The sequence below is a fragment of the Cherax quadricarinatus genome, chromosome 26 (genome assembly GCF_038502225.1).
Source record: "Cherax quadricarinatus isolate ZL_2023a chromosome 26, ASM3850222v1, whole genome shotgun sequence".
Classification (NCBI taxonomy): domain Eukaryota; kingdom Metazoa; phylum Arthropoda; class Malacostraca; order Decapoda; family Parastacidae; genus Cherax; species Cherax quadricarinatus.
In genome coordinates this window covers 32,901,224-32,927,313 of record NC_091317.1, presented here as the reverse complement: position 1 = coordinate 32,927,313, position 26,090 = coordinate 32,901,224, and the positions used below count along the sequence as shown (strand labels likewise).

Genomic DNA, 26,090 nt, shown 5'->3' with positions numbered 1-26,090 from the left:
CCCTCCAATCTGATATTCAATCTTTCATCACCTAATCTTTTTGTTATCCTCATAACCTTACTCTTTCCTATATTCACCTTTAATTTTCTTCTTTTGCACACCCTACCAAATTCATCCACCAATCTCTGCAGCTTCTCTTCAGAATCTCCCAAGAGCACAGTGTCATCAGCAAAGAGCAGCTGTGACAACTCCCACCCTGTGTGTGATTCTTTATCTTTTAACTCCACGCCTCTTGCCAAGACCCTCGCATTTACTTCTCTTACAACCCCATCTATAAATATATTAAACAACCACGGTGACATCACACATCCTTGTCTAAGGCCTACTTTTACTGGGAAAAAATTTCCCTCTTTTCTACATACTCTAACTTGAGCCTCACTATCCTCGTAAAAACTCTTCACTGCTTTCAGTAACCTACCTCCTACACCATACACTTGCAACATCTGCCACATTGCCCCCCTATCCACCCTGTCATACGCCTTTTCCAAATCCATAAATGCCACAAAGACCTCTTTAGCCTTATCTAAATACTGTTCACTTATATGTTTCACTGTAAACACCTGGTCCACACACCCCCTACCTTTCCTAAAGCCTCCTTGTTCATCTGCTATCCTATTCTCCGTCTTACTCTTAATTCTTTCAATTATAACTCTACCATACACTTTACCAGGTACACTCAACAGACTTATCCCCCTATAATTTTTGCACTCTCTTTTATCCCCTTTGCCTTTATACAAAGGAACTATGCATGCTCTCTGCCAATCCCTAGGTACCTTACCCTCTTCCATACATTTATTAAATAATTGCACCAACCACTCCAAAACTATATCCCCACCTGCTTTTAACATTTCTATCTTTATCCCATCAATCCCGGCTGCCTTACCCCCTTTCATTTTACCTACTGCCTCACGAACTTCCCCCACACTCACAACTGGCTCTTCCTCACTCCTACAAGATGTTATTCCTCCTTGCCCTATACACGAAATCACAGCTTCCCTATCTTCATCAACATTTAACAATTCCTCAAAATATTCCCTCCATCTTCCCAATACCTCTAACTCTCCATTTAATAACTCTCCTCTCCTATTTTTAACTGACAAATCCATTTGTTCTCTAGGCTTCCTTAACTTGTTAATCTCACTCCAAAACTTTTTCTTATTTTCAACAAAATTTGTTGATAACAGCTCACCCACTCTCTCATTTGCTCTCTTTTTACATTGCTTCACCACTCTCTTAACCTCTCTCTTTTTCTCCATATACTCTTCCCTCCTTGCATCACTTCTACTTTGTAAAAACTTCTCATATGCTAACTTTTTCTCCCTTACTACTCTCTTTACATCATCATTCCACCAATCGCTCCTCTTCCCTCCTGCACCCACTTTCCTGTAACCACAAACTTCTGCTGAACACTCTAACACTACATTTTTAAACCTACCCCATTCCTCTTCGACCACATTGCCTATGCTCTCATTAGCCCATCTATCCTCCAATAGCTGTTTATATCTTACCCTAACTGCCTCCTCTTTTAGTTTATAAACCTTCACCTCTCTCTTCCCTGATGCTTCTATTCTCCTTGTATCCCATCTACCTTTTACTCTCAGTGTAGCTACAACTAGAAAGTGATCTGATATATCTGTGGCCCCTCTATAAACATGTACATCCTGAAGTCTACTCAACAGTCTTTTATCTACCAATACATAATCCAACAAACTACTGTCATTTCGCCCTACATCATATCGTGTATACTTATTTATCCTCTTTTTCTTAAAATATGTATTACCTATAACTAAACCCCTTTCTATACAAAGTTCAATCAAAGGGCTCCCATTATCATTTACACCTGGCACCCCAAACTTACCTACCACACCCTCTCTAAAAGTTTCTCCTACTTTAGCATTCAGGTCCCCTACCACAATTACTCTCTCACTTGGTTCAAAGGCTCCTATACATTCACTTAACATCTCCCAAAGTCTCTCTCTCTCCTCTGCATTCCTCTCTTCTCCAGGTGCATACACGCTTATTATGACCCACTTCTCGCATCCAACCTTTACTTTAATCCACATAATTCTCGAATTTTCACATTCATATTCTCTTTTCTCCTTCCATAACTGATCATTTAACATTACTGCTACCCCTTCCTTTGCTCTAACTCTCTCAGATACTCCAGATTTAATCCCATTTATTTCCCCCCACTGAAACTCTCCTACCCCCTTCAGCTTTGTTTCGCTTAGAGCCAGGACATCCAACTTCTTTTCATTCATAACATCAGCAATCATCTGTTTCTTGTCATCCGCACTACATCCACGCACATTTAAACAACCCAGTTTTATAAAGTTTTTCTTCTTCTCTTTTTTAGTAAATGTATACAGGAGAAGGGGTTACTAGCCCATTGCTCCCGGCATTTTAGTCGCCTCATACGACACGCATGGCTTACGGAGGAAAGATTCTTTTCCACTTCCCCATGGACAATAGAAGAAATAAAAAAAGAACAAGAGCTATTTAGAATAAGGAGAAAAACCTAGATGTATGTATATATATATATGCATGTGCGTGTCTGTGAAGTGTGACCAAAGTGTAAGTAGGAGTAGCAAGATATCCCTGTTATCTAGCGTGTTTATGAGACAGAAAAAGAAACCAGCAATCCTACCATCATGCAAAACAGTTACAGGTTTTTGTTTCACAGTCATCTGGCAGGACGGTAGTACTTCCCTGGGTGGTTGCTGTCTACCAACTTACTACCTATAGTTAAACCTATACCTATATTTAAACAGTTATGACTAGTAATCACGTAGTGTTTACTAGACCAGGTCAAAGGTTAAGACAAACACTGATCTATAAAAATAAACCTATAATTACACCCCAAAAACAATATCTACGTAATCATTTAAATATAACACATGACATTCAAAAATCACGAAATCACTCCCTACGAAAGCAAAAGACTTTTCAGGAGATGCAACATGCTCCCAATGAAAAGCAGGGGTGCCAAGAGTTTGTTAAGAGACAATACAATTAGTGTCAGGGGCCCAAGACTGTTCAACTGCCTCACAGCATACATAAGGGAGATTACCAATAGACCCCTGGCTGTCTTCAAGAGGGAGCTGGACAGACACCTAAAGTCAATACCTGACCAGCCAGGCTGTGGTTCGTATGCCTGTCTATGTGTGGCCAGCAGTAACAGCCTGGCTGATCAGGCCCTGATCCACCATGAGACCTGGTCATGGACCAGGCCGTGGGCGCATTGACCCTGAAACCTCCTCAAGGTATACTCCAGGTATACACCAGGTTAACGATGGTATCCATGACAGGAAACTCTTTGCTCACTCTGGCATATTCTATGAAATGCACCTACATACATCCATTCCACTTTCCAAAGCCCCCATAAAAGCCCAGAGTATATATAAAATTACTTCTGGTTCAATAGGCTAAACCTATAAACTCCAGAGAAAGGAATTTTGAAAACACCTGACAGCCATTACAAAATGAAACCAGCTCATGTCACCAGTTACCATTGCTAAAAGACTCAATTATCTTCATCCATAACATTCTAGCTAACTCAAAGGCCTGTGAAAATGTATAACAAAAGAAAAACCTGTTTACTTGCACTAAAATGCCAAAATTATATACTGCCAAGCAAAGTATACCTACTGAGTGTCATGTTCACTTTACAACTGCTCATGCTAACTTGACTACCATCATGCATGAGCTGGGCTCATTACAAAAAAAATGCTTATCTCACAAAATTATGCAAAAATAATAGTCGACCTTGTCATTACTAAACAGCAATTGTCCAGATCTGCTGTCTCTCCTACCTTCATAATAGTGAAGTCAAGTTCAAGTGATCTGAAAAGTACCATCACTGGCATTGCTTATGTTTTGATAATTTTCATAATCTACCCTGTTACTTTATTGGCCTTTGTTGCATGAAAATAAGAAAAAATTTTGGAGTGAGTTAAACAATTAAAAAAGCCTAGGGAACAAATGGATTTGTCAGTTAAAAACAGAGTATGGGAGTTAGTAGATGGGGAGATGGAGGTACTCGATAGATGGTGGGAATATTTTGAGGAACTTTTAAATGTCAATGAAGAAAGGGAGGCGGTAATTTCATGCATTGGCCAGGGAAGTATACCATCTTTTAGGAGTGAAGAAGAGCAAGATGTGAGTGTAGGGGAGGTGCGTGAGGCATTACATAGAATGAAAGGGGGTAAAGCAGCTGGAACTGACAGGATCATGACAGAAATGTTAAAAGCAGGGAGGGATATAGTGTTGGAGTGGTTGGTATTTTTGTTTAATAAATGTATGAAAGAGAGGAAGGTACCTAGGGATTGGCAGAGAGCATGTATAGTCCCTTTATATAAAGGGAAGAGGAACAAAAGAGATTGTAATTATTACAGAGGAATTGGTTTACTGAGTATACCAGGAAAAGTGTTCGGCAGGGTTATTATTGAAAGAATTAGAGGTAAGACAGAATGTAGGATTGCTGATGAGCAAGGAGGTTTTAGAGTGGGTAGGGGATGTGTAGATCATGTGTTTACATTGAAGCATATATGTGAACAGTATTTAGATAAAGGTAGGGAAGTTTTCATTGCATTTATGGATTTAGAAAAGGCATATGATAGAGTGGATAGGAGAGCAATGTGGCAGATATTGCAAGTATATGGAATAAGTGGTAAGTTACTAAATGCTGTAAAGAGTTTTTATGAGGATAGTGAGGCTCAGGTTAGGGTGTGTAGAAGAGAGGAAGTCTACTTCCAGGTAAAAATAGGCCTTAGACAGGGATGTGTAAGGTCTCCATGGTTGTTTAATATATTTACAGATGGGGTTGTAAAAGAAGTAAATGCTAGGGTGCTCGGGAGAGGGGTGGGATTAAATTATGGGGAATCAAATGCAAAATGGGAATTGACACAGTTACTTTTTGCTGATGATACTGTGCTTATTTGAGATTCTAAAGAAAAATTGCAAAGGTGTGTGTAAAGGTAGAAAGTTGAAAGTGAACATAGAAAAGAGTAAGGTGATGAGGGTATCAAATGATTTAGATAAAGAAAAATTGGATATCAAATTGGGGATGAGGAGTATGGAAGAAGTGATTATTTTCAGATATTGGGGAGTTGACGTGTCAGTGGATGGATTTATGAAGGATGAGGTTAATCATAGAACTGATGAAGGAAAAAAGGTGAGTGGTGCATTGAGGTATATGTGGAGACAAAAAAACGTTATCTATGGAGGCAAAGAAGGGAATGTATGAAAGTATAGTGCTATCAATGCTCTTATATGGGTGTGAAGCTTGGGTTGTAAATGCTGCAGCAAGGAGACGGTTGGAGGCAGTGGAGATGTCCTGCCTAAGGGCAATGTACGGTGTAAATATTATGCAGAAAAGTCAGTGTGGAAATTAGAAGGTGTGGAGTTAATAAAAGTATTAGTCAGAGGGCTGAAGAGGGGTTGTTGAGGTGGTCTGGTCATTTAGAGAGAATGGATCAAAGTAGAATGACATGGAGAGCGTATAAATCTGTAGGGGAAGGAAGGCAGGGTAGGGGTATTCCTCAAAAGGTTGGAGGGAGGGGGTAAAGGAGGTTTCGTGGGTGAGGGGCTTGGACTTCCAGTAAGCGTGGGTGAGCGTGTTAGATAGGAGTGAATGGAGATGAATGGTATTTGGGACCTGATGAGCTGTTGGAGTATAAGCCAGGTAATATTTAGTGAAGGGATTCAGGGAAACCAGTTATTTTTATATAGCCAGACTTGAGTCCTGGAAATGGGAAGTACAATGCCTGCACTTTAAAAGAGGGGTTTTGGGATATTGGCAGTTTGGAGGGATATGTTGTGTATCTTTATAGTACATATATACTACTTCTAAACTGTTGTATTCTGCGCACCTCTGCAAAAACAGTGATTATGTGTGAGTGAGGTAAAAGTGTTGAATGATGATGAAAGTATTTTCTTTTTGGGGATTTTCTTTCTGTTTGGGTCACCCTGCCTTGGTGGAAGATGGCCGACTTGTTAAAAAAAAAAAACTTTTTCTTTTTTTTCAACAAGTCGGCCGTCTCTCACCGAGGCAGGGTGACCCAAAAAAGAAAGAAAATCCCCAAAAAGAAAATACTTTCATCATCATTCAACACTTTCACCACACTCACACATTATCACTGTTTTTGCAGAGGTGCTCAGAATACAACAGTTTAGAAGCATACACATATAAAGATACACAACATATCCCTCCAAACTGCCAATATCCCAAACCCCTATAAAATACTGCTATTAGAACAGGAAATTACAACAAAAATATGGTACTGTATATTAATTATGCATAATTTTCAACATTATTTCACCTTGAGATATCTGCACCATGACAGCTGATCACTGGAGTCCAGCAGGAATTATAAAAGCTACCATACTCATGACACTACTTTTTACTTAACACACTGGCCATTTCTCACCAATCATGGTCTTGCCAGAGGCATGCCAATACAACAGTTCAAAAACTGCAACATATCTCCATCCCTCCTTCATGTAACTATATATTAAAATATTCTTCCTTCAAGAAGGTGTCTTGATGGTGAAGGGCTTTTGATCAAAAAATTAAAGCTACCCTTCCCTTCCTTGAATGAAAACTAACTTCACCCATTCCATAGGTATTGTAAGACTCTTAGCACCCCCCATGAATATAATGATAATCAAAATATCGTTTCATATGTTCATGAGCATTACCTCAGCATTATCATAGTGGTAATCCAGATCAACATCTTGACCTTCTTTGTAAGTGACAATGAATGCTTTGTGTGAGTCAAGAGACTCACCTCCCACATCTGGGAAGAGCAGTTTTGTCAGAGGTGTGAGGTAAGTTTGACGAAGACTTGATATGAAGTTGTCAAAACCAAACTCATCTAATTTGATCTGCAAGACATACATCCTTTAGTGTATTAAATAACACAGGCAGTGAAGAAGAGCCATCTAAACATTATTATATCACACTCACTTATTGTGAAGTAGATAAGTCATATAAAAATAATCGAATGAAAATTTTAGGGAAGGTAAATAGCAAAAAAATAGAGAAAACAAAACTGCAGCCATATCTGATGGACATGGCTGTAGTATTAATGCAATTGAGGAATACACAAAGAACTTGGTGCAGCACAAAGTGATATAAAATTCATGATAAATTGAAAATAAGAGAATTATCATTACTACATTATGATCTGTGTAAATACCGTATATACTGTCTAAACATGTAGTGCTAAAAAGAACATGCCAATTTCATGTACATGACAAGGAGTCCCTGACTTGCAAATGCCTGAGTTACACTGATCCACAATTATGAACAAGGTCTGAAGGGCATGGTGAAAAATTAATTGTTTTTTTTAATGTTGCTCTGTAATTACGAACATGTGTCACTTAACCATTCTTTGCAAGTTTGTTTGGAAGATGAAACATCAAGAATGTAATGTGTTTGTAAGTTGAGCACCCTCTGTACTGTACTCCTTCCACTACATACCCCATACTGGTTCATGGTATTAGGTTGGTCTTTTGGAAGTGGTGACTCCTCAAAATTCACTAGTTCATCAAGGAATAGTTTACAGAATTCTTTGGTGAAAACAGGAAGGGAATAAATACGCTCTTGGTGACTTTCCATGTGTTTAAGAATACCATCAACCATTTGCTCAGGTTTTTCAGCAAGACTGACTATCTCTTGAAACCTGGGATCCAGGAATAATGGCTGTAAAAAAAAAAGTTATTAAAATTAATATCTAAAACTTTAAATAAAAATATTAAAATCACTCATTCGTGCACACGTTCATGCCTTTACTCACTCACTCACACACAGATAAATACAGTAGTTCCCTGTATCTGCAGGGAATATGTTTCAAGACCTGCCATGGATACTGAAACCATAATAGTAGCAAACCCTATAGTATACAAGTCATTGTTTACATACATACCTATGATAAAGTTTAATTGATAAACTATGCACAGTAAGTCTAGAATTAGCACTTTTTCACTAATGGGAAACATTTCACAGCTTCTCTTAGGCTCTGAAGAACTGCCAGCATCACTACTTTTGTACTTCGGGCCATTATTAAGCAAAATTTTCAGGCTATGGTAAACCGTAGATAACTAAAACTGTGGATACGGGGGTTCTACTGTAAATACTCTCACAATAAGTTAAAATTACCAGCTGCAATCAAGTGTTTTTTGTTGTTCAAAAAGGAGTCGTATTCTTCGAATAGGAACATTAAACTCATGAATTATAAAAGGACAATTGGTGACTAGGTTATTATTATTACATATTATTATTTTTTTTTAACAAGTCTGCCATCTCCCACCGAGGCAGGGTGACCCAAAGAGAAAGAAAATCCCCAAAAAGAAAATAATTTCATCATTCAACACTTTCACCTCACTCACACATAATCACTGTTTTTGCAGGTGCTCAGAACACAACAGTTTAGAAGTATATACGTATAAAAATACACAATATATCTCTACAAACTGCCAATATCCCAAATCCCTCCTTTAGAGTGCAGGCATTGTACTTCCCATTTCCAGGACTCAAGTCCGGTTATATAAAATAACCGGTTTCCCTGAATCCCTTCACTAAATATTATTATTATTATTATTATTATTATTATACCACTCAAGTGTTTTTTGTTGTTCAAATTAATTACTATGTTCATATTAGGACTAGTCTGCCTAAAATGCCCCGGCATGACACTGGCTATTTTTGTACTTAGCAAATCAAAGTTGTAATTACACATTGTAACCTTTACAAAGAAATAAACTTTATGTTATCTTATTAGAGGACAACTGGTGATTAGGTTGTTATTATTATTACATATTAATATTATTATTATTATTATTATTATACTGTACCAGTTGAAGTGTTTTTTGTTCAAAGAGGAGTCGTATTCTTCGAATAAGAGCATTAAGCTTGTAAGAGTTATAAGAGGACAATTGGTGATTAGGTTATTACATGTATTATTATTATTATTATTATTATTATTATTATTATTATTATTATACCAATCAAGTGATTTTTTGTTTTTCAAAAAAGAAGTCATATTCTTTGAATAAGAACATTAAACTTGTAAGAGTTATAAGAGCACAATTAGTGATTATGTTTATTATTATTATTTGTATTATTATTATATTTGTATGACTCAGTACTGTAATATATTTACTATAATTTAACCCCTCACTAAATCTAAATCTAAATGTTTATTCAAAAACTATTTCTTGTGTCTTAACCTTATATACAGCATGGCAAAATTCATCTACAAACCTGTAATGTGAATATCTGTGGATGAATGGGTTTATATTCTTTAGCCACCAGTAACTGACGATTCCAGCTCTCATCGTGCAGCTGTTTACGTCGCAAATATTCTGCTTCAAGCTGTAAACAAACAAATAACCATATCATCATACCCCCATCACAATCAACTGATCTAATACTTAACTCTACCTATTTTTAAAGGTGTGGACCGGTAAGCCAGCAGAAGGCCTCAGTCTGATGACTAAAAGCTCCAGCTGTGGGTTATCATATGACTTAAGACCCACATCAGGAAACACTTGTCCTGTTTCCTGACAAACTTTATACCTAACCTTAATATGTAGTATTGTACAGAAATGAATGACTATGACTAATTATATTTTACTAAAGCGATGAAGAGAGACCTGACAAACAGGAAAAACACTTTCACCATTCATTCTATCATGGTCTTGCAGTTCAGATGCCCTCCGAACTATAACATCCCCATTCCTGCTTCAGAGTGCAGGCAGTGTACTTTCCATCTCCAGGACTCAAGTCTGGTTAACCAGTTTCCTTAATTACTTCATAAATGTTTCCCTACTCACAATCACATTAATTTTATGTATGCAGTTATAAGATTAAATTTCAAATTTCTCTCTTCACAACACATTCAATCATTTATATTTAAAATGATGTCTAGTGGCATCTCTGGTAAGTCTACCACACTGATTTTCTTTTTAAAATATGTATGAATATGAATATGTTATTATTACCTGTGTTAGTAAAGCCACTTTTTTGGGAGCCTGAAATAGTACACGTGAAGAACAAAAATCATCTTCCTGGGACTGGTTTACTGATCCACTTATAAGAACCATTAAAGAACCAGATGTGGGCCTTCCTAACACTCCTTACATCAGCTACAATGATTTCTTCCTTCCCTTCTATATGTAATTCCATTTTCTGTCACCTATATAAAAATGGAACACAAGCTGGAATAACTAATCATAACATTAGTGATGAAGCATCAAACTTGGAGAAATGGCAGTTCCCATGGCTCATCAAATCAATCCCAAACAGAGATGTTTTCCATAGTTCAGAGTGTAGTACTCTGGGTATCGGTTTTTGTGAACCACTTACACAATACTTTTTACTGTACAGCACAAAGCTGGGGCAGCTGTAAAGAAAAAAGCTGGTATACTAGGATTAGTATGGCTAACCATAACTTAGGGTTTTCCGTGACCTAATCCCAAATTTACATACTACCTTAACAATGTACTGGAGTGTGAGACATGAGAAGTGCAAAATAGACCCGGTGAACATCAGGTTTGTCAGAGGAACAATAAGAGAACACTGTGTCAATAAAAACACACTGGAACAATTACATAAGTTTTCCAAAAGAAACTGCATCACCACCTTTGCCAGCATGTGACTGTCAATGTCATTACCTCACTAACCCAAGCTATCAACATAGGGTTTCCACAGGGTAGCATCCTTGGCCCACTTTTATTTCTAAGCTATATATATGACCTACCAAATGCTTCCCAGGAACTTCAACCAGCCTTTTGCAGGTGACACAACATTTGTCATATCTAATCCCAATCCGGTTTTCCTCAGCAATACTACAATCAATAATGAGCTCAAACATTTCTACTGTACATACAAGAAAAACCACCAACAAATTCTCAATATCAGCAATAGATCAGGCAGAATTCTGTTCATTCACATTATTTCCCTAGTCATGATGGTGATATGGCCCTTATATAGAAGAATGAGCAACAGCGTACTGTATCACACCTTAACAAGAGGCTGAGTTTTTTGGAAGACTAGATACACATTGTTCTCCAAGTTGTGGCGTTGGTTAGATTGAATTATTATTCCATCATTATAGTTGCTTGATTGGAGAACTAAGCCATTTTTAACCTGAATGTTTTTATATACTAATGACTAGGACTTTGTGACCTATTGAGAGGTTATGTCCTCACTTGTTTTCAGGATGGCTGCAAGAGTAGTCTGTCCATCTCATGAGTAACAGAGAAAGGTTCGAGCTTCCACCACTCCTTCCACAGAATGACTCACATGGGTTTAGTGCTTCACATAAATGTAATAATAATAATCTCATGATCTGCCAGTGATTGTCTTCTATATGTATGCACAGCAGTATGAATGAGTTTTATGTATAATAAGTAAGTTATATAAATGGTATATAACAATTGCATGGCCAAGATGCTTGCAATGGTTCTCACTGACAGACCAAAAGATTATTATTATATTTACTTAAGCACTAAACCCATGTGAGTCATTCAGTGGAAGGAGTGGTGGAAGATCAAACCTTGCTGTTAATCATGAGATGGACACACTATTCTTGCAGCCATCTTTAACTAAAAACAAGTGAGGACATAACCTCTCACTGGGTCACAAAGCACTGGTCATTCATATATAAAAACATTCAAACTAAGAATGGCTTTAGTTCTCCAATCATGCAACTACATAATGATGGAATAATAATTCAATCTAGCCAATGCCACAACTTTGAGAACAATGCATATCTAATCTTTGAAAAAACTCAGCCTATTGTTAAGGTGTGATACAGTACTCTGTTGCTCATTCTGCTATATAAGGCCCATATCAAGATTCATGACTAAAAAAAAATGTGAATGAACAGAATTCTGTCTGAGATATTGTTGTAAGGTTGTGAGTTGTGCTGGGTTGGATGCCCTTATGTTAAGTTGGTCAACTAACTTCTAGTCAACTAGGAGAGCAACTCATACTCATGCACTTGTTAGCAATGTTGCAGTGCAAGCACACAAATATTTATGAAGTCTATGTGCTGTGTGAGCATACTAATATCTGTGAGTGAATGTGTTGTTGGAGTGTAGTAGTAGAAGTAGCAGTAGTAGTAGTACTGTAATTGTGATCTTTTCAGAGCACTTTGACCATGTAGGTCACTTAGTGCTTATAGTAACAAAAATTCTAAAGTACTGTACAACACACACACACAAACTAAGATAAAATTAGCAAACAATAAAAGCTACAAACATGAACACTCAACAAATAAATGCCCTGTAGTATCATACCAAGTTAAAATAACCAATTTCAATTAAAAACCCAATTAAATTATTAATGTCAAAAGACATCCCTAAAAAGTCTCTAAGATCCCTATAAAGGTGGAAAGATCTAAATCACTAGCAAAGTGACAAAATTTGTTCCACAGTCTGTGAAATGGCACAACAAATAAATGTGACTTATTGCAGGTAACATAAGGTAAAACAAAAAATATAAATTCAGTTTTCAATTCTGGATATTCGTGAATGTTGAGTGGGTGAAATTAAGAATGTAGTGTACAGACAAAGAACATGTACTGAGCAATAACTTCAAGAAGACTTACATTCATCAATGTGATCAATTATCTGAAACCAACAAACCTTGGGAATGAGAAGATCTGGGCTGGAACATCCCTTAGTCCACAGAACCTGCCAAAAAACACACGATTCATATAAAATACTGTACATTACAATTTACTTTTCACAACTAACCCACAGTTTGTTGAGGAAGCTTTCTACAACATATCAGTCTATTCTTGAACCATTATCCAGTACCAACAAGACTCTGATCATTATAAAGTACTGTAACAACAAGTCTGGGACAATTACCTTGCTGTGAATTAAAAATGGTCCAGGATGGATGAAAACATCATCTACAGTTTCCTCAACACACTGTGGAATTTTTAGAACTATGGTACTGTAATGTGGCTTATTTTAACCATCTACAGTTTACTGGTTTTGTTTGTTAGGTTTAAGACCTACTGACTACAAAAGGGTTATTAAGGCTGCATTTTGCTTACACACCATCAATTAGGAATACACTAATCCCTGAAATATTGATCGAAGTATACTCTCACTGTATACACACTGCGAGATATACACCCCCTCAGTGTACATACAGTTTACAGTACAGTAGAACCCCCATGTTTGCTGATTTGTTATCTGTGGTTTCAGTTATCTACAGTTTACTGTGGCCCAAAAATACCTCTTAATTTTGCACAATAACGGCCCCAAAGTGCAAAAGTAGAGAAGCTGGCAGTTCTTCAAAGCCTAAGAAAAGCCATGAGGTGCTTCCCATCAGTGAAAAAAGTGATAATTCTCCATTTACTGTGCATAATTTATCAATTAAACTTTATAATAGGTATGTATAGGACTTACATATACAAACAGGGCTTGCCGCTATCCACGATTTCAGTATCCATGGCATGTTCTTGAAACATATCCCCCACAGATACGGAGATCCTACTGTATTACTACATATCACACTTATTTCACAGTACCGTATACAGTATGAAAATGCTATTCAGACTGAACCATTTAAATTAATGCATTAAAATACTACTTATTAATGAAAATAAAGTTTGAAAAGCTAAAATAAAAATATTAAATAAAGTCTCAAGGTTAAAACTTTTATTGGAAAATTTAAAGTTAAAATTTCACATGCCTTAACATTTATTTTTAATAAGTGGCAGACACACATTACCTAGGCACATTTTCTTATGACTATGTAACTCCTGAATGTGGGCAAGATCTAAATAGCAGCTAAAACATTATTCTCAATGAACATTTTGAATGTAATAAAAAAAATATTATAGTACACTGCTAGGTCAATCAAAGTTCATCTGATTTAAATAAAAAAAAATTACATACGTAGTGAATTGCACTTGATAAACATATTCTTTTTTTTTTTTCTCAACATGTCGGCCATCTCCCACGAAGGGTGACCCAAATAGAAAGAAAATCCTCAAAAAGAAAATACTTTCATCTACATTCAACACTTTCACCTCACTCGTACATCATCACTGTCTTTGCAGAGGTGCTCAGATACGACAGTTTAAAAGTCAACCTCCAAACTCCCAATATCCCAGACTCCTCCTTTATTATTATCAAGTAATATTCTGAAGGAAGGGTGTGGATGTTGCAATCTATAAGGTTGTCTGAATTGTGATGTCAGCAAACTTCTGGTAAGATGGTGATTGAATGAATGATGGAGAATGTGTTTCCTTCTCTGGGTTATCTTGATTCATCAGGAAATGGTCGCTGAATCTTAAAAAAATTAATAATATCTTATTACAAGGGAGCAACAACACTATGACTTAATTTTAAACTGAGAGAAAATATTTCTTCACAGTGATAGACTGCTGGAATGGTATCCAAGAGTTCGTAGTGACACATCATTCATATTGCTAAAGATGAAAAGAGCACAGCTCTGCTCTGGTCTAGCTCCTGGACCTTCTTATTTGGTTAGCTAACGAGGAGGCTGAGTGATTTCCTGGGCCTTCTACTCATCTACCTAACTGTATTTAGAAGATAAACTCAGCTTCCTCAGCTAGTCATAAGACAAAGGATCATACAGTACTCGCAGAAATCGGACACAATCAGGTTCGAGCCAAGAAAAGGGGGGACAGGCTTGATTCCTTGAATTAAAGAGTCCCCTCACCAGCCTCAGGGCCCCCTCCCTTGAGGGGTTCATAGTTTTTTTTATTCTAGTCAGGGAAAGCATTAAACCCATAGGGTTCAAAAAGTGCTTGACGAATGGGTGGATTTGAGGAAGGGAAGGATAAGTTCAGGTCCCTGGATAAGAGCCCCTCAACAATATCAAGGTCTGGTAGGTAACACTCTTGCCTCACACACTGACTGAGCCACGGGGGCGTTGACCCCCGAAACACTCTACTGGTAAACACCAGGTAAATACATTGAGTGTCTGTGGTTCAATCCACAGTATGTAAGTAAGTTTATTCAGGTATACACAAATACAGTTACATAGAATTATCGTACATAGCAGCATATGTGTAGAGAACCTGGGATAGCCCCAAAAAATCAGACAGAGTAACTTATTTCCATTGGGGTCCTTTTGCCTTATTATTATAATATAAACAACAGACCACTAATCACCCAACAAAAGGCTGCAGTCAGAATGACAACAAATTCCCACTACAGACAGCACACTCCACCAATATTCAAAACTCTAAACCTACTCACAATAGAAAACATCCATACTTATTACTGCACCTACTACATACATAGAACACTTAAATCTGACATAAACCCTCCCCTCAAACATCTCCTTGCCAACCTCAACAGAACACATGACCATAACACAAGACACAGATCACTCTTTGATGTTCCTCGTGTCCATCTCACACTATGCAAAACCTCAATGCACATAAAAGGCCCTAAAATCTGGAATTCATTACCTGTGAATATAAAAGAAACACTGTCTGTTTATAAATTCAAGTCACTTCTCAAAAATCACTTACTCACCCACAACTAAATAAATACTGAATAAATTATCTCATAAATTGTATCTCATATATGTCTCATTATTGTATCTCATAAATGTCAACCTGTGACCCAATCAAACTTTGTTACTATTTAACTTCAGTACCTAACAGAATACTCCATTCTAGTGATTACACAGCAACACAGTAATGACCATATGACCTGTCATTGTAATACTCATTTGTACTAAATTGTTATCTGTTTTACAATAATTTTTGTACCACTGAATATATCATTGTTTAGTTAATCTTAAGTTAATTTTAAGCCTGCCCATAAATAAATAAATAAATACTGATTGTACAGCAATGCAAGCAACCATACGACCTGTTATTGTAATACTCACTTGTACTAAATTGTTATCTGTTTACAATAATGTTTTACCACTGAATACTTCATTGCTTAGTTAATCTTAAGTTAATTTAAGCTGCCAGTAATGCTATGTATTCAAGTGGCTTTGGCATGCTGCATTTAACTGTATTCTTTTGTACTTCTCTCTATTATGTTCAAATTAATAAATAAATAAATAAATAAAAAGGTTATAATATTTTCTTATTATTCTATAATGGAAAGAAATGTTGGGTACCTCCCCAAACCCGGGTTATCCTGGCTGGCTAACCCTCCCCAAACCCGGGTTATCCTGGCTGGCTAACCCTCCCCAAACCGGGTTATCCTGGCTGGCTAACCCTCCCCAAACCCGGGTTATCCTGGCTGGCTAACCCTCCCCAAACCCGGGTTATCCTGGCTGGCTAACCCTCCCCAAACCCGGGTTATCCTGGCTGGCTAACCCTCCCCAAACCCGGGTTATCCTGGCTGGCTAACCCTCCCCAAACCCGGGTTATCCTGGCTGGCTAACCCTCCCCAAACCTGGGTTATCCTGGCTGGCTAACCCTCCCCAAACCTGGGTTATCCTGGCTGGCTAACCCTCCCCAACCCAAGGTTATCCTGGCTGGCTAACCCTCCCCAACCCAAGGTTATCCTGGCTGGCTAACCCTCCCCAAACCCGGGTTATCCTGGCTGGCTAACCCTCCCCAACCCAAGGTTATCCTGGCTGGCTAACCCTCCCCAACCCAAGGTTATCCTGGCTCGCTAACCCTCCCCAACCCAAGGTTATCCTGGCTGGCTAACCCTCCCCAACCCAAGGTTATCCTGGCTGGCTAACCCTCCCCAAACCCGGGTTATCCTGGCTGGCTAACCCTCCCCAACCCAAGGTTATCCTGGCTGGCTAACCCTCCCCAACCCAAGGTTATCCTGGCTGGCTAACCCTCCCCAACCCAAGGTTATCCTGGCTGGCTAACCCTCCCCAAACCCGGGTTATCCTGGCTGGCTAACCCTCCCCAACCAAGGTTATCCTGGCTGGCTAACCCTCCCCAACCAAAGGTTATCCTGGCTGGCTAACCCTCCCCAAACCCGGGTTATCCTGGCTGGCTAACCCTCCCCAACCCAAGGTTATCCTGGCTGGCTAACCCTCCCCAACCCCAGGTTATCCTGGCTGGCTAACCCTCCCCAAACCCGGGTTATCCTGGCTGGCTAACCCTCCCCAACCCCAGGTTATCATGGCTGTCTAACCCTCCCCAACAGAAGGTTATCCTGGCTGGCTAACCCTCCCCAACCCCAGGTTATCCTGGCTGGCTAACCCTCCCCAACCCCAGGTTATCCTGGCTGGCTAACCCTCCCCAAACCCGGGTTATCCTGGCTGGCTAACCCTCCCCAACCCCAGGTTATCCTGGCTGGCTAACCCTCCCCAACCCAAGGTTATCCTGGCTGGCTAACCCTCCCCAACCCAAGGGTATCCTGGCTGGCTAACCCTCCCCAAACCCGGGTTATCCTGGCTGGCTAACCCTCCCCAACCCAAGGTTATCCTGGCTGGCTAACCCTCCCCAACCCAAGGTTATCCTGGCTGGCTAACCCTCCCCAACCCAAGGTTATCCTGGCTGGCTAACCCTCCCCAACCCAAGGTTATCCTGGCTGGCTAACCCTCCCCAACCCCACGTTATCCTGGCTGGCTAACCCTCCCCAACCCAAGGTTATCCAGGCTGGCTAACCCTCCCCAACCCCAGGTTATCCTGGCTGGCTAACCCTCCCCAACCCAAGGTTATCCTGGCTGGCTAACCCTCCCCAACCCCAGGTTATCCTGGCTGGCTAACCCTCCCCAACCCAAGGTTATCCTGGCTGGCTAACCCTCCCCAACCCAAGGTTATCCTGGCTGGCTAACCCTCCCCAACCAAAGGTTATCCTGGCTGGCTAACCCTCCCCAACCCCAGGTTATCCTGGCTGGCTAACCCTCCCCAACCCAAGGTTATAGTGGCTGGCTAACCCTCCCCAACCCCAGGTTATCCTGGCTGGCTAACCCTCCCCAACCCAAGGTTATCCTGGCTGGCTAACCCTCCCCAACCCAAGGTTATCCTGGCTGGCTAACCCTCCCCAACCCCAGGTTATCCTGGCTGGCTAACCCTCCCCTACCCCAGGTTATCCTGGTTGGCTAACCCTCCCCTACCCCAGGTTATCCTGGCTGGCTAACCCTCCCTACCCCAGGTTATCCTGGCTGGCTAACCCTCCCCTACCCCAGGTTATCCTGGCTGGCTAACCCTCCCAACCCCAGGTTATCCTGGCTGGTTAACCCTCCCAACCCCAGGTTATCCTGGCTGGCTAACCCTCCCCTACCCCAGGTTATCCTGGCTGGCTAACCCTCCCCAACCCCAGGTTATCCTGGCTGGCTAACCCTCCCCTACCCCAGGTTATCCTGGCTGGCTAACCCTCCCAACCACAGGTTATCCTGGCTGGCTAACCCTCCCCTACCCCAGGTTATCCTGGCTGGCTAACCCTCCCCTACCCCAGGTTATCCTGGCTGGCTAACCCTCCCCTACCCCAGGTTATCCTGGCTGGCTAACCCTCCCAACCCCAGGTTATCCTGGCTGGCTAACCCTCCCCAACCCCAGGTTATCCTGGCTGGCTAACCCTCCCAACCACAGGTTATCCTGGCTGGATAACCCTCCCCTGCCCCAGGTTATCCTGGCTGTCTAAGCCTCCCCAACCCAAGGTTATCCTGGCTGGCTAAGCCTTCCTACCCCAGGTTATCCTGGCTGGCTAACCCTCCCAACCCCAGGTTATCCTGGCTGGCTAACCCTCCCAACCCCAGGTTATCCTGGCTGGTTAACCCTCCCAACCCCAGGTTATCCTGGCTGGCTAACCCTCCCAACCCCAGGTTATCCTGGCTGACTAACCCTCCCCTACCCCAGGTTATCCTGGCTGGCTAACCCTCCCAATCCCAGGTTATCCTGGCTGGCTAACCCTCCCCAACCCCAGGTTATCCTGGCTGGCTAACCCTCCCAACCCCAGGTTATCCTGGCTGGCTAACCCTCCCAACCCCAGGTTATCCTGGCTGTCTAACCCACCCCAAACCCAGGTTATCCTGGCTGGCTAACCCTCCCCTACCCCAGGTTATCCTGGCTGGCTAACCCTCCCAACCCCAGGTTATCCTGGCTGGCTAACCCTCCCCAACCCCAGGTTATCCTGGCTGGCTAACCCTCCCCAACCCAAGGTTATAGTGGCTGGCTAACCCTCCCCAACCCCAGGTTATCCTGGCTGGCTAACCCTCCCCAACCCAAGGTTATCCTGGCTGGCTAACCCTCCCCAACCCAAGGTTATCCTGGCTGGCTAACCCTCCCCAACCCCAGGTTATCCTGGCTGGCTAACCCTCCCCTACCCCAGGTTATCCTGGTTGGCTAACCCTCCCCTACCCCAGGTTATCCTGGCTGGCTAACCCTCCCTACCCCAGGTTATCCTGGCTGGCTAACCCTCCCCTACCCCAGGTTATCCTGGCTGGCTAACCCTCCCAACCCCAGGTTATCCTGGCTGGTTAACCCTCCCAACCCCAGGTTATCCTGGCTGGCTAACCCTCCCCTACCCCAGGTTATCCTGGCTGGCTAACCCTCCCCAACCCCAGGTTATCCTGGCTGGCTAACCCTCCCCGACCCCAGGTTATCCTGGCTGGCTAACCCTCCCAACCACAGGTTATCCTGGCTGGCTAACCCTCCCCTACCCCAGGTTATCCTGGCTGGCTAACCCTCCCCTACCCCAGGTTATCCTGGCTGGCTAACCCTCCCCTACCCCAGGTTATCCTGGCTGGCTAACCCTCCCAACCCCAGGTTATCCTGGCTGGCTAACCCTCCCCAACCCCAGGTTATCCTGGCTGGCTAACCCTCCCAACCACAGGTTATCCTGGCTGGATAACCCTCCCCTGCCCCAGGTTATCCTGGCTGTCTAAGCCTCCCCAACCCAAGGTTATCCTGGCTGGCTAAGCCTTCCTACCCCAGGTTATCCTGGCTGGCTAACCCTCCCAACCCAGGTTATCCTGGCTGGCTAACCCTCCCAACCCCAGGTTATCCTGGCTGGTTAACCCTCCCAACCCCAGGTTATCCTGGCTGGCTAACCCTCCCAACCCCAGGTTATCCTGGCTGACTAACCCTCCCCTACCCCAGGTTATCCTGGCTGGCTAACCCTCCCAATCCCAGGTTATCCTGGCTGGCTAACCCTCCCCAACCCCAGGTTATCCTGGCTGGCTAACCCTCCCAACCCCAGGTTATCCTGGCTGGCTAACCCTCCCAACCCCAGGTTATCCTGGCTGGCTAACCCACCCCAACCCCAGGTTATCCTGGCTGGCTAACCCTCCCCTACCCCAGGTTATCCTGGCTGGCTAACCCTCCCAACCCCAGGTTATCCTGGCTGGCTAACCCTCCCCAACCCCAGGTTATCCTGGCTGGCTAACCCTCCCTACCCCAGGTTATCCTGGCTGGCTAACCCTCCCCAACCCCAGGTTATCCTGGCTGGCTAACCCTCCCCAACCCCAGGTTATCCTGGCTGGCTAACCCTCCCCAACCCCAGGTTATCCTGGCTGGCTAACCCTCCCCAACCCCAGGTTATCTTGGCTGGCTAACCCTCCCCAACCCCAGGTTATCCTGGCTGGCTAACCCTCCCCAACCCCAGGGTATCGTGGCTGGCTAACCCGCCCCAACCCCAGGTTATCCTGGCTGGCTAACCCTCCCCAACCCCAGGTTATCTTGGCTGGCTAACCCTCCCCAACCCCAGGTTATCCTGGCTGGCTAACCCTCCCTACCCCAGGTTATCTTGGCTGGCTAACCCTCCCCAACCCCAGGTTATCCTGGCTGGCTAACCCTCCCTACCCCAGGTTATCCTGGCTGGCTAACCCTCCCCAACCCCAGGTTATCCTGGCTGGCTAACCCTCCCCAACCCCAGGTTATCCTGGCTGGCTAACCCTCCCCAACCCCAGGTTATCTTGGCTGGCTAACCCTCCCCAACCCCAGGTTATCCTGGCTGGCTAACCCTCCCTACCCCAGGTTATCCTGGCTGGCTAACCCTCCCAACCCCAGGTTAACCTGGCTGGCTAACCCTCCCCAACCCCAGGTTATCCTGGCTGGCTAACCCTCCCTACCCCAGGTTATCCTGGCTGGCTAACCCTCCCAACCCCAGGTTAACCTGGCTGGCTAACCCTCCCAACCCCAGGTTAACCTGGCTGGCTAACCCTCCCAACCCCAGGTTAACCTGGCTGGCTAACCCTCCCAACCCCAGGTTAACCTGGCTGGCTAACCCTCCCAACCCCAGGTTAACCTGGCTGGCTAACCCTCCCAACCCCAGGTTAACCTGGCTGGCTAACCCTCCCAACCCCAGGTTATCCTGGCTGGCTAACCCTCCCCAACCCCAGGTTATCCTGGCTGGCTAACCCTCCCTACCATAGGTTATCCTGGCTGGCTAACCCTCCCCAACCCCAGGTTATCCTGGCTGGCTAACCCTCCCCAACCCCAGGTTATCCTGGCTGGCTAACCCTCCCCAACCCCAGGTTATCCTGGCTGGCTAACCCTCCCTACCCCAGGTTATCCTGGCTGGCTAACCCTCCCCAACCCCAGGTTATCCTGGCTGGCTAACCCTCCCCAACCCCAGGTTATCCTGGCTGGCTAACCCTCCCCTACCCCAGGTTATCCTGGCTGGCTAACCCTCCCCTACCCCAGGTTATCCTGGCTGGCTACCCCTCCCCAACCCCAGGTTATCCTGGCTGGCTAACCCTCCCCTACCCCAGGTTATCCTGGCTGGCTAACCCTCCCCAACCCAAGGTTATCCTGGCTGGCTAACCCTCCCCAACCCTAGGTTATCCTGGCTGGCTAACCCTCCCCAACCCCAGGTTATCCTGGCTGGCTAACCCTTCCTACCCCAGGTTATACTGGTTGGCTAACCCCCCCTACCCCAAGTATCCTGGCTGGCTAACCCTTCCTACCCCAGGTTATACTGGCTGGCTAACCCTCCCTACCAAAAGTATCCTGGCTGGCTAACCCTCCCTACCCCAGATTATCATGGATAGCTAACCCTCCCCTACCCCAGGTTATCCTGGTTGGCTAACCCTCCCCTACCCCAGGCTATCCTGGCTGGCTAACCCTCCCCAACCCCAGGTTATCCTGGCTGGCTAACCCTCCCCTACCCCAGGTTATCCTGGCTGGCTAACCCTCCCAACCACAGGTTATCCTGGCTGGCTAACCCTCCCCTACCCCAGGTTATCCTGGCTGGCTAACCCTCCCCTACCCCAGGTTATCCTGGCTGGCTAACCCTCCCCTACCCCAGGTTATCCTGGCTGGCTAACCCTCCCCTACCCCAGGTTATCCTGGCTGGCTAACCCTCCCAACCCAAGGTTATCCTGGCTGGCTAACCCTCCGAAACCCCAGGTTATCCTGGCTGGCTAACCCTCCCAACCACAGGTTATCCTGGCTGGATAACCCTCCCCTGCCCCAGGTTATCCTGGCTGTCTAAGCCTCCCCAACCCAAGGTTATCCTGGCTGGCTAACCCTCCCTACCCCAGGTTATCCTGGCTGGCTAACCCTCCCAACCCCAGGTTATCCTGGCTGGCTAACCCTCCCAACCCCAGGTTATCCTGGCTGGTTAACCCTCCCAACCCCAGGTTATCCTGGCTGGCTAACCCTCCCAACCCCAGGTTATCCTGGCTGACTAACCCTCCCCTACCCCAGGTTATCCTGGCTGGCTAACCCTCCCAATCCCAGGTTATCCTGGCTGGCTAACCCTCCCCAACCCCAGGTTATCCTGGTTGGCTAACCCTCCCAACCCCAGGTTATCCTGGCTGGCTAACCCTCCCAACCCCAGGTTATCCTGGCTGGCTAACCCTCCCCAACCCCAGGTTATCCTGGCTGGCTAACCCTCCCCTACCCCAGGTTATCCTGGCTGGCTAACCCTCCCAACCCCAGGTTATCCTGGCTGGCTAACCCTCCCCAACCCCAGGTTATCCTGGCTGGCTAACCCTCCCTACCCCAGGTTATCTTGGCTGGCTAACCCTCCCCAACCCCAGGTTATCCTGGCTGGCTAACCCTCCCCAACCCCAGGTTATCCTGGCTGGCTAACCCTCCCCAACCCCAGGTTATCCTGGCTGGCTAACCCTCCCCAACCCCAGGTTATCTTGGCTGGCTAACCCTCCCCAACCCCAGGTTATCCTGGCTGGCTAACCCTCCCCAACCCCAGGTTATCCTGGCTGGCTAACCCTCCCCAACCCCAGGTTATCCTGGCTGGCTAACCCTCCCCAACCCCAGGTTATCTTGGCTGGCTAACCCTCCCCAACCCCAGGTTATCCTGGCTGGCTAACCCTCCCTACCCCAGGTTATCTTGGCTGGCTAACCCTCCCCAACCCCAGGTTATCCTGGCTGGCTAACCCTCCCTACCCCAGGTTATCCTGGCTGGCTAACCCTCCCCAACCCCAGGTTATCCTGGCTGGCTAACCCTCCCCAACCCCAGGTTATCCTGGCTGGCTAACCCTCCCCAACCCCAGGTTATCTTGGCTGGCTAACCCTCCCCAACCCCAGGTTATCCTGGCTGGCTAACCCTCCCTACCCCAGGTTATCCTGGCTGGCTAACCCTCCCAACCCCAGGTTAACCTGGCTGGCTAACCCTCCCCAACCCCAGGTTATCCTGGCTGGCTAACCCTCCCTACCCCAGGTTATCCTGGCTGGCTAACCCTCCCAACCCCAGGTTAACCTGGCTGGCTAACCCTCCCAACCCCAGGTTATCCTGGCTGGCTAACCCTCCCCAACCCCAGGTTATCCTGGCTGGCTAACCCTCCCCAACCCCAGGTTATCTTGGCTGGCTAACCCTCCCCAACCCCAGGTTATACTGGCTGGCTAACCCACCCCAACCCCAGGTTATCCTGGCTGGCTAACCCTCCCCAACCCCAGGTTATCTTGGCTGGCTAACCCTCCCCAACCCCAGGTTATCCTGGCTGGCTAACCCTCCCCAACCCCAGGTTATCCTGGCTGGCTAACCCTCCCCAACCCCAGGTTATCCTGGCTGGCTAACCCTCCCCAACCCCAGGTTATCTTGGCTGGCTAACCCTCCCCAACCCCAGGTTATCCTGGCTGGCTAACCCTCCCTACCCCAGGTTATCTTGGCTGGCTAACCCTCCCCAACCCCAGGTTATCCTGGCTGGCTAACCCTCCCTACCCCAGGTTATCCTGGCTGGCTAACCCTCCCCAACCCCAGGTTATCCTGGCTGGCTAACCCTCCCCAACCCCAGGTTATCCTGGCTGGCTAACCCTCCCCAACCCCAGGTTATCTTGGCTGGCTAACCCTCCCCAACCCCAGGTTATCCTGGCTGGCTAACCCTCCCTACCCCAGGTTATCCTGGCTGGCTAACCCTCCCAACCCCAGGTTAACCTGGCTGGCTAACCCTCCCCAACCCCAGGTTATCCTGGCTGGCTAACCCTCCCTACCCCAGGTTATCCTGGCTGGCTAACCCTCCCAACCCCAGGTTAACCTGGCTGGCTAACCCTCCCAACCCCAGGTTAACCTGGCTGGCTAACCCTCCCAACCCCAGGTTAACCTGGCTGGCTAACCCTCCCAACCCCAGGTTAACCTGGCTGGCTAACCCTCCCAACCCCAGGTTAACCTGGCTGGCTAACCCTCCCAACCCCAGGTTATCCTGGCTGGCTAACCCTCCCAACCCCAGGTTATCCTGGCTGGCTAACCCTCCCTACCCCAGGTTATCCTGGCTGGCTAACCCTCCCCAACCCCAGGTTATCCTGGCTGGCTAACCCTCCCCAACCCCAGGTTATCCTGGCTGGCTAACCCACCCCAACCCCCGGTTATCCTGGCTGGCTAACCCTCCCTACCCCAGGTTATCCTGGCTGGCTAACCCTCCCCAACCCCAGGTTATCCTGGCTGGCTAACCCTCCCCAACCCCAGGTTATCCTGGCTGGCTAACCCTCCCCAACCCCAGGTTATCCTGGCTGGCTAACCCTCCCCTACCCCAGGTTATCCTGGCTGGCTAACCCTCCCCAACCCCAGGTTATCCTGGCTGGCTAACCCTCCCCTACCCCAGGTTATCCTTGCTGGCTAACCCTCCCCCACCCCGGGTTATCCTGGCTGGCTAACCCTCCCCTACCCCAGGTTATCCTGGCTGGCTAACCCTCCCCTACCCCAGGTTATCCTGGCTGGCTAACCCTCCCCAACCCCAGGTTATCCTGGCTGGCTAACCCTCCCCTACCCCAGGTTATCCTGGCTGGCTAACCCTCCCCAACCCCAGGTTATCCTGGCTGGCTAACCCTCCCAACCCCAGGTTAAAAACCCCAACAAATCTTAAATCTTCCTGGAGCGACATATTTATAACATATTATTGATCCAGACTTCTACTGGATCAAGTTTTGACTGACCTGTGAATAGTCTTGTAGGAACTGATCCTTCTCTCGGTACTTTACATGTATGTTATACTCCTTTAAGAATATATTGTGAGTAAAGAAACATCTGCAGATGCTGTACTGCGTCTTCGACATTGTGGTTATTGTTGGGTTGTAGGGTTGTTAGGGTCTCAGGGCTCCATGAACCCAGCTTAATGAACCCGAATTACCGAACCCGGGTTATCGATTCCGACGTTTTGAACCCGGCTTATCGAACCCAACTTTTTGAACTAGACTTATTGAACCCAACTTATCGAACCTGGCTTATCTCAACCCCCAGTTGCCGTTAAAACATCGAAAGCAATTTTTAATATCGAGAAGAGTCTGTGTCTTATAAGTACGTGGAGACAAAAGGCACAGATACACTACTTTCCTAGGTATTAAAAGTTATTTTGATGTTGCAAACAGAAAAGTCTTTTTTTTATGACATTGATGATCTGGATACTTGGATATCTCGCTACCAGAAACTCAGCTGCGCTGTTTCAGGAGTAGAAAAGTGAAACTAAATACAACTTGGTACTCCCCAAGGCGGTGTATAAAGTCCTACACTGTTTAATGTGTTAATCAATGCCATACTTAAATCTTTACTTAAGTTTTCAACTTACATACACGGTGGGGACCTTCTGTATTATGTATAATGATATTATACACAATACCTGATACTTGATGACACTCTTGTGCATATTAAAACTCTTCGTGAAATGGAAACCAATTTAAAGCAAATAGAGACAACCTGGGATGACCTGGGATTTATAATTTCTGCAGAGAGACCAAAGTGTTTAACAGACAGACTGGTAA

General features: G+C 45.0%; 1 protein-coding gene across 1 annotated transcript in view; it reads right to left on the bottom strand.

Moving 5' to 3' along the window:
• The window catches only part of LOC128691715 (2-oxoglutarate and iron-dependent oxygenase domain-containing protein 2), a 42,659-nt gene extending 17,250 nt beyond the window's left edge, over positions 1-25,409 (bottom strand). The window contains exons 1-5 of the mRNA XM_053780595.2: positions 25,269-25,409; positions 12,655-12,702; positions 9,266-9,376; positions 7,484-7,705; positions 6,700-6,885 (exon numbers count right to left, since the gene is read on the bottom strand). Of these exons, the coding sequence (XP_053636570.1) occupies positions 6,700-6,885; positions 7,484-7,705; positions 9,266-9,376; positions 12,655-12,702; positions 25,269-25,388 (687 nt within the window). The 5' untranslated portion in view covers positions 25,389-25,409. The remainder of the gene's footprint in view (positions 1-6,699; positions 6,886-7,483; positions 7,706-9,265; positions 9,377-12,654; positions 12,703-25,268) is intronic.
• Between the last annotated feature and the right edge of the window lie 681 nt (positions 25,410-26,090).